At 41.1% G+C, this 15,347-nt stretch overlaps 1 protein-coding gene and 1 pseudogene across 1 annotated transcript in view; both read left to right on the plus strand.

The window, feature by feature from the left end:
* The first annotated feature begins 1,655 nt into the window (after positions 1-1,655).
* On the plus strand, positions 1,656-2,461 carry LOC133422141 (ribosyldihydronicotinamide dehydrogenase [quinone]-like; annotated as a pseudogene).
* Positions 2,462-8,902: 6,441 nt separating this feature from the next.
* The window catches only part of LOC133422649 (keratin, type I cytoskeletal 13-like), an 8,005-nt gene continuing 1,560 nt past the window's right edge, over positions 8,903-15,347 (plus strand). Inside the window, exons 1-5 of the mRNA XM_061712672.1 lie at positions 8,903-9,433; positions 11,223-11,305; positions 12,794-12,950; positions 14,016-14,177; positions 14,269-14,394. Coding sequence (XP_061568656.1) covers positions 8,957-9,433; positions 11,223-11,305; positions 12,794-12,950; positions 14,016-14,177; positions 14,269-14,394 — 1,005 coding nt within the window. The 5' untranslated portion in view covers positions 8,903-8,956. The remainder of the gene's footprint in view (positions 9,434-11,222; positions 11,306-12,793; positions 12,951-14,015; positions 14,178-14,268; positions 14,395-15,347) is intronic.

Raw genomic sequence — 15,347 nt, forward strand, 5'->3', positions numbered from 1 at the left:
AGGACTAGTAGAACTGAAACCAGGACTAGTAGAACTGAAACCAGGACTAGTAGAGATGAAACCAGGACTAGTAGAACTGAAACCAGGACTAGTAGACCTGAAACCAGGACTAGTAACTGAAACCAGGACTAGTAGAACTGAAACCAGGACTAGTAGACCTGAAACCAGGACTAGTAGAACTGAAACCAGGACTAGTAGAACTGAAACCAGGACTAGTAGAGATGAAACCAGGACTAGTAGAACTGAAACCAGGACTAGTAGAACTGAAACCAGGACTAGTAGAACTGAAACCAGGACTAGTGAACTGAAACCAGGACTAGAACTGAAACCAGGACAAAAACTGACACCAGGAAAGGCAGAGCAACCGAGGTCTGGATCCGGACCCTGATGGCCGTACCGGACACTGGGATCAGGTATTCAGGTTCATTTGAAGTTGAAAAATCTGAACTTTATGCAAATGAGCAGTAGCGACACCGAGGCAGCGTCCAATCACAGACCGGGATTCCCAAAGCAAGAAGCCTCAATACAGATTGTACTTTCATGTACACACAAACATACACTCATTCACATGCGTACATGAGCAGAGCTGTGCACTAACAAACTTATTTTATCAGGAATTAATATATTTCATCCAGCAAACTGACATTTTTGCTGATTTGACTGACGTTTTTACCTGAACTGCTCATGTGAAACACGTAACTGATGGTTGAGGAGCTGGATGGTCTGAACGATTTTATTTGCTAAATCGATCCAACGCAAAATAATTAAAAACTGTGCTTATTAATCACAAAACACAGTTTAAACATCATGACCAAATCCGCTCCGATCCGGTGTGTCAGTGTTCACCGCAGACAGACTGCAGCTTTACTGGGACCAACGACTCTGATGGTTGATGTTGATCCAGGACCAACCTGGTTAAGAAGCATCAAACTCACTCTTATCTATGCAGAAATAACTAGGTTTGTCCCGATCAGGATTTTTTAGCTCCCGATCACTTGAATTTGAGTTTCTGCCGATACCGATTTTTCCTGATCCGAACACTTTTTTTGGCTCCCAATACATTTCCGATACTTTGAGAGAGCTGAGAGATAATTGCTGTAATTTATTTATTTATTTCAAAACAGGGACAATGCACAATAAGACATTAATCTTTTACAAGAGAATCTGCATTGTGCCAGGTTGTAGCAGCTTTCTTTTTTCCACCTGTAGTCCCTGGGCAGGTTGATGGAATAATACATAAAAATTAGTATAGAAAAAGAAAAAATTAGTAAAAGAGCAGAACAAAGTAAAAAGACCATAGATAAAATAGATAAATAAAACATGGAAGCAGATTCAACAGAGCATGGGATCTGTCAGATGTTGGCACCTAAGATTAAAGCTAGGCCGCCCCCCCCAACACACACACACACACACACACACACACACACACACACACACACACACACACACACACACACACACACACACAAAACACACTTGATAAATGTAAACACACTTGTCCTGACAGTAACCGCCGCTTGGCAAGATGTGAGTTGGCAGAGTATTCCATTGAGTCATAGCAATACATGAGAATAATGACTTGATGAGCTGCATTTTATTTGGTGTAACCAGCTGTTTGAAAAGTTCATTGTTTACAGTCAGGGTGCTGCTTCAGAATGGCAAAGAAAGTGTTGATCGTTTACGCTCATCAGAGCTCTGCTTCATTCAGTGCTGCAGCTAAATCTGCTGCTGTGGAGGTCTTGACTGCTCAGGGCTGCACAGTAGAGGTATCTGACCTGTATGCCATGAATTTTAAAGCCACTGCTACTGCTGAGGACATCAAAGGAGATGTGAAGAATGCTGAAAACTTCAGTTATCTGGAGGAGACCAGACTGGCATGTGAGGAAGGGAAGCTGTCAGATGACATCACTAAGGAGCAATCTAAACTGACGGAGGCAGACCTTGTTATCTTCCAGTTCCCCATGTACTGGTTCAGTGTTCCTGCAATCATGAAGGGCTGGATTGATCGTGTGCTCACAAGCGGCTTTGCTTTTTCAAAAGAGAAGCGCTACAGCCAGGGAGTCTTCAAGGACAAGAAGGCCATGTTGTCCTTCACCACTGGGTCTCTTGAATCCATGTTCAGCTCAACTGGGATTAATGGAGACATGAACGTCACACTCTGGCCACTACAGAATGGAATCCTGCACTACTGTGGCTTCCAGGTTGTGGCCCCTCAGGTCTTCTGGGCTCCTTCTTGTGCTACTCCTGAAGCCTGCAGCTGCATGCTGGAGGGCTGGCGCACACGGCTGCAAGGTCTCCTGGAGGAGAAGCCTCTGTCTCCTTGGACTGCTTTGATGACAAAGCTTTCCAGCTGAAGCCTGATGTGCACAAGGAGCATGACAGCAAGGAGTTTGGGCTGACGGTGGGCATCCACCTGGGCAAACCACTCCCACCCCACAGCCAGATGAAAGCAGGGTGCTGAAGTTGTGATTTAATAAAAGATGGTTTGTTCTAACTTAAAAAAAAAAAAAAAAAAGAGAATAATGACTTCCCATGACTTTTCCACCTGTAGTCCCTGCAGATTGATGGAATACTACATAAAAATTAGTATAGAAAAAGAAAAAATAAGTAAAAGAGCAGAACAAAGCAAAAAGACCATAGATAAAATAGATAAATAAAACATGGAAGCAGATTCAACAGGGATCTGTCAGCTGTTGGCACCTAAGATTAAAGCTAGGCCGCCCCCCCAACACACACACACACAAAACACACTTCATAAATGTAAACACACTTGTCCTGACAGTAACCAACGCTTGGCAAGATGTGAGTTGGCAGAGTTATCCATTGAGTCATAGCAATACATGAGAATAATGACTTCCCAAATGCAGTTTAGCTTTGGGGTTCACGACACTCACCCCCGGTAACAGATCTGGTTGTTCGTGTCGACTTCTCAGAGCAGAGAGTATTTTCTCAAGGGGGGAGCTGCAGCATTATGGATCATTTTAAAAAGGAAGCAGACATTTGAGTGCTTTATCAGATTTTCAAAGGGATGCTGGTCCAATGACAGCAGAGATAAACGCTGCAGGAGGTTCTGGGGAACATAAACAATACTGGAGATGAGGGGGGATGAGGGGGGACGGCATCCCCCCTGAAATAAAAACGATCAAAATCATCCCCCCTGTAAAACTGCCATCCCCCCTTTCCATCTCTTATGTCATTTCAACAATGAATGTGGTTTTACTGCTATTTCAACATTTAGAGTCATCACCAGAAAAATAATACCAGAAAAATAACTTATTTGACAATTTTCACCTGTTTCAAGTAAATTTTCACTTGAAATAAGTAGAAAAATCTTGTCCCACTGGCAGATTTTTCTACTTTTTTTAAGTGAAAATCTACTTGAAACAGGTGAAAATTGTCAAATAACAAGTTATTTTTCTGGTAATGACACTTGTTTTAAGTGTAATGAGATTTGTTTGACTAAAAATGAGACATTTTAACTAGAAAAAAGATATTCTTGTTAAGATTTTGAGTTTTTGCAGTGCATGTTAGTTTCGCTTACTTCGTCGGCCGGAAGTGACGTTAAATGCAACGGTGTATAAAACGTTTTAATATACCGGTATTAAAAACATTAATAACTAGGTATTTTTGTATTTTTGTCCGATACCAATGTTTTGAAAATGCCGTGATCGGGTCCGATCGATCGGGACAACACTAGAAATAACGCTAAAATATAAAGAAGGTTCCCAAAGTGTGATCCATGGTGAAATAGGAAATTGAAGATGTGCAGCTTTATATATATATATATATATGTAGACTATATACACTTTGTTCCCTCCAGTTCTGCAGCTCTGCAGAGCTGCATGCAGAGCTGCATGCAGAGCTGCATGCAGAGCTGCATGCAGAGCTGCATGCAGAGCTGCATGCAGAGCTGCATGCAGAGCTGCATGCAGAGCTGCATGCAGAGCTGCATGCAGAGCTGCATGCAGCTTTCAGTGTGAATCCACCGACGCAGGCGTCGGGAGATTTTTGACGCTTTGAGTGTGAATGCAGGGTCAGAGGTGAACAAGCTGCAGCAAACCGGATCAAAGCGGTTTCCCACCTCAGAGTTTGTACAACAAGCCAGTTCCCGTGCGACATACACACACACACGGCGGCGTTGCCGTGGCGACGGGGGCCGGGGGCGGTTTCTCACAGCGCTGGCAGGTGACAGGTGATGCTCTCTGACACGGACCCTCTGATGGCGCCGGAGGCACCGCTGGTTACATCACCCGTGGGTGGGGGGAGGGGGCGGGGCTACGGTGGAGAGGGCGGGGCCTATGGCAGGGGGCCGGGCTGGGGGTCGATCCCCCCCGGGGGTCAAACAGGAACCAGCCCCGACATGATCGCGTGGCGTCGCACCTTCCAGGCTGCATGTTTATCACTTGAGTTGGTTCTGAATCTTGTGAAAGAACTTTAGAGACAAAGTTCTTCTTCTCTGGCGGCAGAAGTGTTTAGTACAGGGTTCCTACACATTTTTGCAAAAACTCAAAATCTTAACAAGAATATTTGTCTTATTTCTAGTTAAAATGTCTAATTTTTAGTCAAAAAAACAAGACTCATCACTGGAAAAAACAACAATTTTCACCTGTTTCAAGTAGATTTTCACTTCGGCCAAAAAAGAATTGGGAAATACCTAGTTATTAATGTTTTTAATATATATTAAATCGTTTTATATATCGTTGCATTTAATGTCGCTTCCGCCCGACGAAGTAAGTGAACATGCAGTGCAAAAACTCAAAATCTTAACAAGAATATCTTATTTCTAGTTAAAATGTCAAATTTTTAGTCAAACTAATCCCATTACACTTAAAACAAGTGTCATTACCAGAAAAATAACTTGTTATTTGACAATTTTCACCTGTTTCAAGTACATTTTCACTTAAAATAAGTAGAAAAATCTGCCAGTGGAACAAGATTTTTTTGCTTGTAATGAGAAGATAAATCTTGTTCCACTGGCAGATTTGACTCTTGTTTTAAGTGTAATGAGATTTCTTTGACTAAAAATGAGACATTTTAACTAGAAATAAGACAAATATTCCTGGTAAGATTTTGAGTTTTTGCAGTGAAGGTCAAATTCAAGCACTTTTAAAGCACTTTCAAGGGTCAATTTTAAAATCTTCAAGCACCTTATCGCTGGGGTAAAATATCTACAGGAATATATATACTCATAATACTTTTTTCCGCTTTTTATCATAATTATGTACATTGTATCTTGCTGTAAACATCTCGTTATGTTTCATCTTACTGATTTTATTTCTCCTTGTAATAACTAAACTATACAGTCTGATCCCAATTTTGTGAAAGACACAGAGTTATAATTTCAAGCACTTAAACTAAAATTCAAGCACTTTTCAGGCCTTGAAAACACAACATTGAAAGCACTTTCAAGGATTTCAAGCCCCCGTAGGAACCCTGATAGTAACGAAGTACATGTACTTGGTTACACAACTTAAGTACTTCTTTTGAGGATTTGTACTTTACTTGTTTTTTTTTAAATTAGGACTTTTACTTCACTACATTTAAAAGTTAAAAAATATACTTTTACTTCATTACTTTTACATTTGCCACCTGGTTACTCGTTACAAATTAAAATAATCAAAGAATTATATTTTGCAAAGAAGACAGTTTATTTTTGGTGTTGTATTTATTCTATACCACATTTCATTCACCTGAAAGTGAAATAAAAAAAACAAGGGAAGGATAATTTTTGGTTGTGTTGCTTCTTTTCATGCGTACTATAATATACTTGTACTTGTACTTGTTTTACTTTTAATACTTGAGTATATTTTTTCACAAGATACTTTTGATACTTAAGTACATTTAAAGTGAGCTACTTTAAGACTTTTACTCAAGTCATTGTCTTATGGGTGACTTTAACTTTTACCAAAGTCTTTTTCAGTTATGGTAATTCTACTTTTACTTAGTTCATAGTTAGTATTTAATATTTTTTTCAGGTACTTTACACACCTCTGTCTGGGGGAAACATCAGGTCCTGGTCCAATCACAAGGCTCCGTTCCGGCGACGCCCCTCCCACCCGCCTCTCATCCCAGCAGGTAAAACTGGAGATTTACTTACAAATATCTCAAAAATACCTAAAGATACACGTCACAAAGTCGATGTTAAGTTTTTAAAAAAAAAAGACGTTTATTATTGTGGAAGCAGCTGACCGGTTTATAGGTTTATAGGTTTATAGGTTTATGTTCTCCTTCCTCCTGCAGCGTTTAGCTCTGCTGTCGTTGGACCAGCATCCCTTTGAACATCTGATAAAGCACTCAAATGTCTGCTTACTTTTTGAAATTATCCATAATTCTGCAGCTCCCCCCTTGAGAAAATGTGTTACTCCTGCCAGAGGTGTCAAGTAACGAAGTACAAATACTTTGTTACCTTACTTAAGTAGAAATTTTGGTTATCTATACTTCACTGGAGTAATTATTTTTCAGACGACTTTTTACTTTTACTCTTTACATTTTCAAGCAATTATCTGTACTTTTTACTCCTTACATTTTAAAAACAGCCTCGTTACTCTATTTATTTCGGCCTTTAATAAAAACTATCCAGTTAAATTGCTCCATCCGGATAGAGTGAATTTGGTTGTGGTTGTTTCAGATGTTCTTGTCCAGTTTTGTTCTTACATCCGTTCCCTCAGATTCCTGCAACTAAACTTGGATGTACATTCCAATAAAGGTTAGGATAAATGATAACATGCCTCTGAAGTTTGACTTTTTGCACCATTACAATACTTATAGGCAACTAGTCATCATATCTGCTGCTCTCTGAAACACATGTTAATGCTCAATAGTACACATATATGGTTCTTTAATATATTTGCATTATACTAAGATACATTCATTTTCAATGGCTTTTGTCCTTAATGGCTTTTTTCCCCCTTACATTACTTTTACTTTTATACTTTAAGTAGTTTTGAAACCAGTACTTTTATACTTTTACTTGAGTAAAAAACTTGAGTTGATACTTCAACTTCTACAGGAGTATTTTTAAACTCTAGTATCTATACTTCTACCTGAGTAATGAATGTGAATACTGAAGACACCTCTGCTCTCTGCTCTGAGAAGTCGACACGAACAACCAGATCTGTTACCGGGGGTGAGTGTCGTGAACCCCAAAGCTAAACTGCATTTGGGAAGTCATTATTCTCATGAATTGCAATGACTCAATGGAATAATCTGCCAAACATTATTTCATGTACAAGTCCCCACAACTTCTCACATCTTGCCAAGCGTTGGTTACTGTCAAGACAAGTGTGTTTACATTCATGAAGTGTGTTGTGTGTGTGTGTGTGTCGGCCTAGCTTTAATCTTAGGTGCCAACAGCTGACAGATCCCTGTTGAATCTGCTTCCATGTTTTATTTATCTATTGTATCTATGGTCTCTTTGCTTTGTTCTGCTCTTTTACTTATTTTTTTAATTTTCTATACTCATTTTTATGTAGTATTCCATCAACCTGCCCAGGGACTACAGGTGGAAAATAGTAAGCTGCTACAACCTGGCACAATGCAGATTCTCTTGCAAAAGATTAATGTCTTATTGTGCACTGTCCCTGTTTTGAAATAAATAAAGAAATTACAGCAATTACCTCTCACCTGGACCCGGGTCTCAGCCGGACTCGGTGTTCTGTCATTTTTTGCTGCTTTGCCCAAAAATGCTCCCTAATGGATTTCTACCTCTGCAGAGCTACAATTTTACTGTGTTTTACTCACTAAACCACTTCCTTGTCTCTTTCCAGGCCGTCATTGTAAATAAGAATGTTCTTAATGACCTGCCTGGTTAAATAAAGGCCAATGACTGAATGAATATCAAATAAAGCGATAGAATTGTTGTTTTTTTTCTCTTTATCGTATAATGTTCACAAAGTGTAATGTACAGAATAGTATTAGGGCCATGCAGGAAAAAACATATATATTTTTTTTATTGTGCACTTTGAGAAGAAAGTTGAAATGTCGACAAAAAAAGTCGAAATGTCGAGATTAATGTTGAAATACAATTTCAAGAATAAAGTCAAAATTTTGTGTATAAAGTCGAAATTTCATGAATAGTCGGAATTTTGAGAATAAAGTTGAAATACATTTCGACTTTTTCTCGGAATTATATTTCAACATTATTCTCGACATTTCCACTTTTTTCTCAACATTTCGACTTTTTTCTCGACATTTTGACTTTTTTCTCGAAATTGCACTTCGACATTAATCTCAACATTTCGACTTTTTTATCAAGATTTTGACTTTTTTCTCGACATTTCGACTTTTTTTCTCAACATTTAGACTTTTTTTTATCAAGATTTTGACTTTTTTCTCAACATTTAGACTTTTTTCTCGACATTTTGGCTTTTTTCTCGACATTTTGACTTTTTTTCTCGACATTTTGACTTTTTTCTCAACATTTCGACTTTTTTCTCGACATTTCAACTTTTTTCTCGACATTTCGACTTTTTTTCTCGACATTTCGACTTTTTCTTGAAGTGCATAAGGAAAAAAAACCCTCCTCTAAAATATTATTTTTATTTTTCTCCTGCCTGGCCCTAATACTCTTCCGTAGTAATGCAATTCATGTCATGGGTAGTGTATTTTTGACTGATCAAATACTCAACATCCCATATTGTCACTTTTACATCGTGCAAGAAATGATGCAAACTTTGAAAATGCGCAGAACCACAAAGTACACCGGGGTCCAGGTGAGACCCGGGTCATCATAACACAATGTTCCAGAACCCGAATTCCTGAGCTGAACTAAAGTGGGCGTGGCCTCCTCCTGCAGGTGAGAGGGGGGCGTGGCCCGCAGCCCCCCAGGTGAGGGGGGCTGCGGGCCACGCCCCCCTCACCTGCAGCTCAGCCCCCCTGCTCGGCCTCATAAGCGGCGGGCAGCGCCCCGATCCTCACTTCTCCTGCTCCTGAGAAGACCAGACCCTTCATCCTCATCATGACCATGATGTACTCCTCATCCTCCTCCCGCAGCTCCATGGGCGGCCTCGGCCTCGGCATGGGCCGGGCATCCATGGGCTCCAGCCGCGGCATGAGCTCCTTCAGCATGGCCGGGGGGGCCGGGGGCGGCGGGGTGCGGGTGTCCCAGGCCAGCCGCAGCTTCTCCATGGGCGGCGGCGGCGGCGGTGGAGGGTTCGGTGCCGGTGGAGGGTTCGGAGCCGGCGGTGGTGGTGGTGCAGGGTTCGGTGGCGGTGCAGGGTTCGGCGGCGGGGACGATGGTGTGATCGGCAACGAGAAGTTCTGCATGCAGAACCTGAACGACCGCCTGGCCTCCTACCTGGCCAAGGTGGCGGCGCTGGAGAAATCCAACGCCGAGCTGGAGCTGAAGATCCGCCAGTTCGCAGAGACCCAGATCGGACCCGCGGCCCGGGACTACAGCGGGTTCTTCGTGACCATCGCCGAGCTGCAGGCCAAGGTGAGACCCGGGGGGGTGTGTGGGGGTACCAGGGGTACCAGGGGCAGGATCTGGGGTACCAGGGGCAGGATCTGTGCCACGGCACCCCCTACAAATTTGCTGCCCCCCCCCCACTGGCCTCAATAAAAAAAAAACACTTGCCGGTCACATAGATTCTATCATCAGTTATGCGTTTCATCCCAAATCATTTCAGGGCCAAATACATCAGTAGGCGTTTCTTTAAATATTTCTGAGCCTAATAATAAAAAAATAAATAAAAAAAATATAAAAAAGAATATAGAGTATAAAAAATAACCAAAAATATTAATAAAAAATAAATATATATGATATATTAAAATATATATATTATATAGTAAAAATGTGCATATATATATATATATATATATATATATATATATATATATATATATATATATATATATATATATATATATATATATATATATATATGTGTGTGTTGTTCTCCAATGGACAAAAGAAACTTGGGATAATTTGAGTTTTGGTGCTTTTTTTTTTTTAATTCCTTGCCAAAAATGTATCTGATCGGGAAAAAGTATCGGAAATGTATCGGGAGCCAAAAAAAGTGATCAGATCAGGAAAAATCGGGATCGGCAGATCCTCAAACTCAAGTGATCGGGAGCTAAAAAATCCTGATCGGGACAAACCTAGTTATTTCTGCATCCGGATCAACATCAACCATCTATGTATATGTCTTAGGTTTTTACCAACATGGTATTAACCATTAATATATATGCAGAAAAGTTAATAAATTAATAGTTTTTTTTTGTTTGTTACGAATTGTTACGAACTGAACAAACTAGGAGGTTCAGGAGCAACAATAGTAGACATTTCCCGGGAAGGGAAAAAGATGACGGCTGGGAGTTTAAACAAAATTCAGGGATTTTATTAATAAACCAGGACTCAAAAATTGTTAAACACAAAACAATCCTCCAAAAACCAAGGACAACAAGGACTAACCACTTAACAAAAAACAATCCACTCAAAAGGAGGAACAACCAAGCACGATCAGGACAACTGAAGAATAACACCGGTCTCTAGGAACCACATTAACCTCGCTACACACTTGTAGGATACAACTACATCAAAAAACACGGGCAGAACGCAAGGTCTGCCCGTGCGTTCTGAACCTGTATACTACAACAGTATAATAAACTTCTCATGAAGTGTTGTTTCTTTTTTTTTTCCACATTTACAAAAATAAAATAAATAGAATAGAAGACTTTATTGATCTCCCAGAGGAGAAATTCAGTCGTGCAGCAGCCAAAACACACACACGCTTTATAAAAAAAATGTAAAATAGAAATAACCAATAAATAGTTAAATAATAAAAAGAGCAATATAAAAAGTAGAAAAAGAGTATGTACAAGAGATAAAAAAAACAGTAAACACCAAAAAAATGGATAATATTTACAAAAAATGTACAAATATTTTCAAAAATACGTGAGGTCAAATCAATCAGATCAAATAAAATAAAAAAAAAAGTCCTCTAATGATAGATTTTAGTTTTGGTTCCACCCCAAGAATTTAAATGCCCCCCCCCCCCCCATGAAACAGTTCTGGAGGCCCCTGTGTGGGGGCCCCGGCCCCCCGAGTCTCCAGATGCGGCTCCTCCATCAGAGCAGTCCGTGTTTTGGTGGCTCGAGGCGCTGCGCCCTGATTGGGTGGCAGGCTCAGGTAACCACGCCCCCTGGATGGAGCCGCCTCACCTGGAGTCTCGAGCCCCCCCCCCGGGCCTGACCTCTGACCTCTGAGCGTGTCTCTGTTCCAGATCCAGGACGCCGTCCTCGGCTCCGGCTCCGTGACGCTCAGCATCGACAACGCCAGACTCGCCCAGGACGACTTCAGGCTCAAGTGGGTGCCGCCTCTCTCTCTCTCCCCCCCTCTCTCTAAACTCTCTCTCTCTCTCCCCCCCTCTCTCTAAACTCTCTCTCTCTCTCCCTCCCTCTCTCTAAACTCTCCTCTCCCTTTCTCTCTCTCTCTAAACTCTCCTCTCTCTCCTCCCTCTCTCTAAACTCTCCTCTCCCTTTCTCTCTCTCTCTCAAATTCAAATTGGCTTTATTGGCATGAATGATAGTAATCATTGTTGCCGAAAGCATACATACAATAAATCACGAGACAATCAACATACGAAACACCAATAGAATTACAACAAATACCTAACACCTGCATACAATATATATATATATATATATATATATATATATACATATACACATACATATACATTCACATATATATATCTCCCCCCCCTCCCCTTTCTCTAAACTCCCTCTCTAGAATAGAATACTTTATTGTCATTATACCTGGTACAGTGAGATTGAAAGCAGCATCACCTCTCCAGTGCAAGACAAATAAGAATAATAGTGCAAACAATAAGAAATATAAGAAATATAAATAATATAAAAAAAAGTTAAGGTGCATTTGAATAGTGAAGACCTGAGATTCTATTTACAGATGAAAGTATCCTCTCCCTTTCTAAACTCTGGCTGCGTCCGAAATCCCATCCTTCCTCCCTAATGAGCAGCAAAAACAGTATGTGAGATTTTTTTGTGCGTCCGAAACATTAGTACATACTCAATAGTATTTCTATCCATACTCATTCTGGAGAAATGTATTAGTGTGGATTGATGGACACTAGCTGAGCAGAAACTTCCCACAATGCAATGCAGCGGCGTTTGGTTGCTAAGTGCTGCACAGATACATATATGTCATAAGTATAATATTAAGTATAATAATATTGAATTTTTATTTCGAACATGTATATAAAAAAATAAATAAATAAAAATAAAAAAAATAAACAGTAACATTTTCATATTCACATACGTTTGAAAAAAGGAGTAGGAAGAAGTATAGACTTTTTCCTCTGTTTATTGCTTTTTATTTTATTTATTTATTTTTTTTTATATATATATGTTCAAAATAAAAATTCAAAAAAATTCATAAAAATTAATTCCTATAATAATATTATAATATTGGTAAATAATAATATTATATAATGTCATCTTGTTTGGGCCAGGATAAAGGGTAAAGAGCGGTGCTGCTACTGCTGCTGTGACAGTAGTTGTTACCATGGTAACAACTCCCCCTCCCAACGGCAGGAAGTGCCGTGTGGCTCTGAGTAGTACGTCCCAATTAATGCATAAATACTACTGATATTTACTCAAAAGTGTGCCGAACTTAAGTTTACTTTTTGAGTATATACTGTTTAGTATGGCATTTCGGATGCACCGTCTGTCTCCCACGCCGTGGTGTTCCCGGTTGCTACCTTATCCTCAGGTGAGGGGCCCCGAGGCCCCGCCCCCCTCCCGTCACCTGACCGAGACCCGTTGGTGTCCGCAGGTACGAGAACGAGATGACCATGCGCCAGTCGGTGGAGGCCGACATCGCCGGGCTGAGGGGGGTGCTGGGAGAAGTGAGCTCGGCCAAGACCGACCTGAGCCTGCAGATTGAGGGCCTGACGGAGGAGCTGGTGTCCATGAAGAAGAACCACGAGGAGGTGAGACGCCGCCGGGGTGGAGCCCCGCTAGGTAGCTGCCAACACGCAGCTGCCAACTGCTACTACTACTGCTGCTATTACTACTACTGCTGCTACTGCTACTACTGCTACTATTACTGCTACTGCTACTGCTACTACTGCTGCTATTACTGCTACTACTGCTGCTATTACTGCTACTGCTACTGCTACTACTGCTGCTATTACTGCTACTACTGCTACTACTACTACTACTACTGCTGCTATTACTACTACTGTTGCTACTGCTACTACTACTACCACTGCTGCTATTACTGCTACTGCTACTACTGCTACTACTACTGCTGCTACTATTGCTACTGCTACTGCTACTACTACTACTGCTGCTATTACTGCTACAGCTGCTATTACTGCTACAGCTGCTACTACTGCTGCTATTACTGCTACTGCTACTACTGCTGCTACTACTACTACTACCACTGCTGCTATTACTGCTACTGCTACTACTGCTGCTATTACTACTACTGCTGCTACTATTGCTACTGCTACTACTACTACTACTACTACTGCTGCTATTACTACTACTGCTGCTACTGCTACTACTACTACTACTGCTGCTACTATTGCTACTGCTACTACTACTACTACTACTACTGCTGCTATTACTACTACTGCTGCTATTACTACTACTGCTGCTACTGCTACTACTACTACTACTGCTGCTACTACTGCTGCTATTACTGCTACTGCTACTACTACTACTACTACTACTACTGCTGCTATTACTACTACTGCTGCTACTGCTACTACTACTACTACTGCTGCTACTACTGCTGCTATTACTGCTACTGCTACTACTACTACTACTACTACTGCTGCTATTACTACTACTGCTGCTACTGCTACTACTACTACTACTACTACTGCTGCTATTACTACTACTGCTGCTACTGCTACTACTACTACTACTGCTGCTACTATTGCTACTGCTACTACTACTACTACTGCTGCTATTACTACTACTGCTGCTATTACTACTACTGTTGCTACTGCTACTACTACTGACCCCCTCCCCCTCCCTCCCCCCAGGACCTGGTCTCCATCCGTAGCCAGGTGTCCGGCCAGGTGAACGTGGAGGTGGACGCCGCCCCACAGGAGGACCTGACCAAGGTCATGGAGGAGATCCGGGAACACTACGAGGCCGTCGCCGCCAAGAGCCGCAAGGAGCTGGAGGGCTGGTTCCAGTCCAAGGTAGGACCCGGGCCCCCGCCGGACCCCCCCCAGGCCCCCAGACCCCCCCCCCCCCGTGGACCCCTCTAACCACCCTCTCCTCTCCCCCCAGTCTGAGGTCCTCACCAAGGAGGTGGCCACCACCGAGGTCACGCTCAAGTCCTCCGCGTCGCAGGTGACTGAGGTGAAGAGTCAGCTGCAGGCGCTGGAGATCGAGCTGCAGTCGCAGATGAGCCTGGTGAGAACCGGTCCTGGAGAACCGGACCCAGGGAACCGGTCCTAATGAGAACCAACCCTGGTTAATCAGTCCGGGTGAACTGGACCTGGTGGACCGGTCCTAATGAAACCTGCCTCCTAACTTTGTCTTCTTTATGCATTGTTTGTTTTCACGGATTAATGCTAATGTTCCAGATTTAAGGTGATCATAGGGCTGGGCGATATGGACCAAAAGTCATATCTCGATATTTTCTAGCTGAATGTCGATACTCGATATATCTCGAAATTTTTTCTGTGCCATAATTGGAGTTTCCCCCAAAGCATTATAGCATAGCATCTCTGTTAGCTTCATGTTTTTCTGAGGCAAACCCTTAAAAAAACGTCAGTTTTAATACAAAGCCTCGTGCCAAATGTCACACAGGTTCCTTTATTAACAGAGGTCTGCACAATATCAAAATGTATAAAACAAATGAAATAAAAATAAACTGCCTGCATATATAGAATAAAAATGCTTCTTGAATAAAATAAAACAAATATCCCTTTCCTGCATAACAATTAAATTAAAATACACTGTGGAATTAATACAATGTAGACAGTAACAGGCAGACTTTTCCACTGAGGTTGACAGTTGTGCAAATAACAAAACATTTGTGCAAATCTCAAATAAAACATTCAAGTCAATTTGTCACAAAATAAGCTATATCAAAATCATTAAAAAAAAGAAAATGTAAAAAAAAAAAATAATAATAATTTTTTTTTTTTAAATCGATATAAACGATATTGTCTCGTACCATATCGTGTTTGAAAATATATCGATATATATTAAAATCTCGATATATCGCCCAGCCCTAGGTGATCACAAGATAAAAAGGGTAGAAGCTACGGCTTCAGCCTACACCGTGTTTATTGTTTATTTTACTTTTTCATTGTTTTTGTAGTTTTTGTATGTTTTGTAAAAATGGCTTAACTTGTACA

This window comes from Cololabis saira, chromosome 21 (assembly GCF_033807715.1).
Source record: "Cololabis saira isolate AMF1-May2022 chromosome 21, fColSai1.1, whole genome shotgun sequence".
Lineage (NCBI taxonomy): Eukaryota > Metazoa > Chordata > Actinopteri > Beloniformes > Belonidae > Cololabis > Cololabis saira.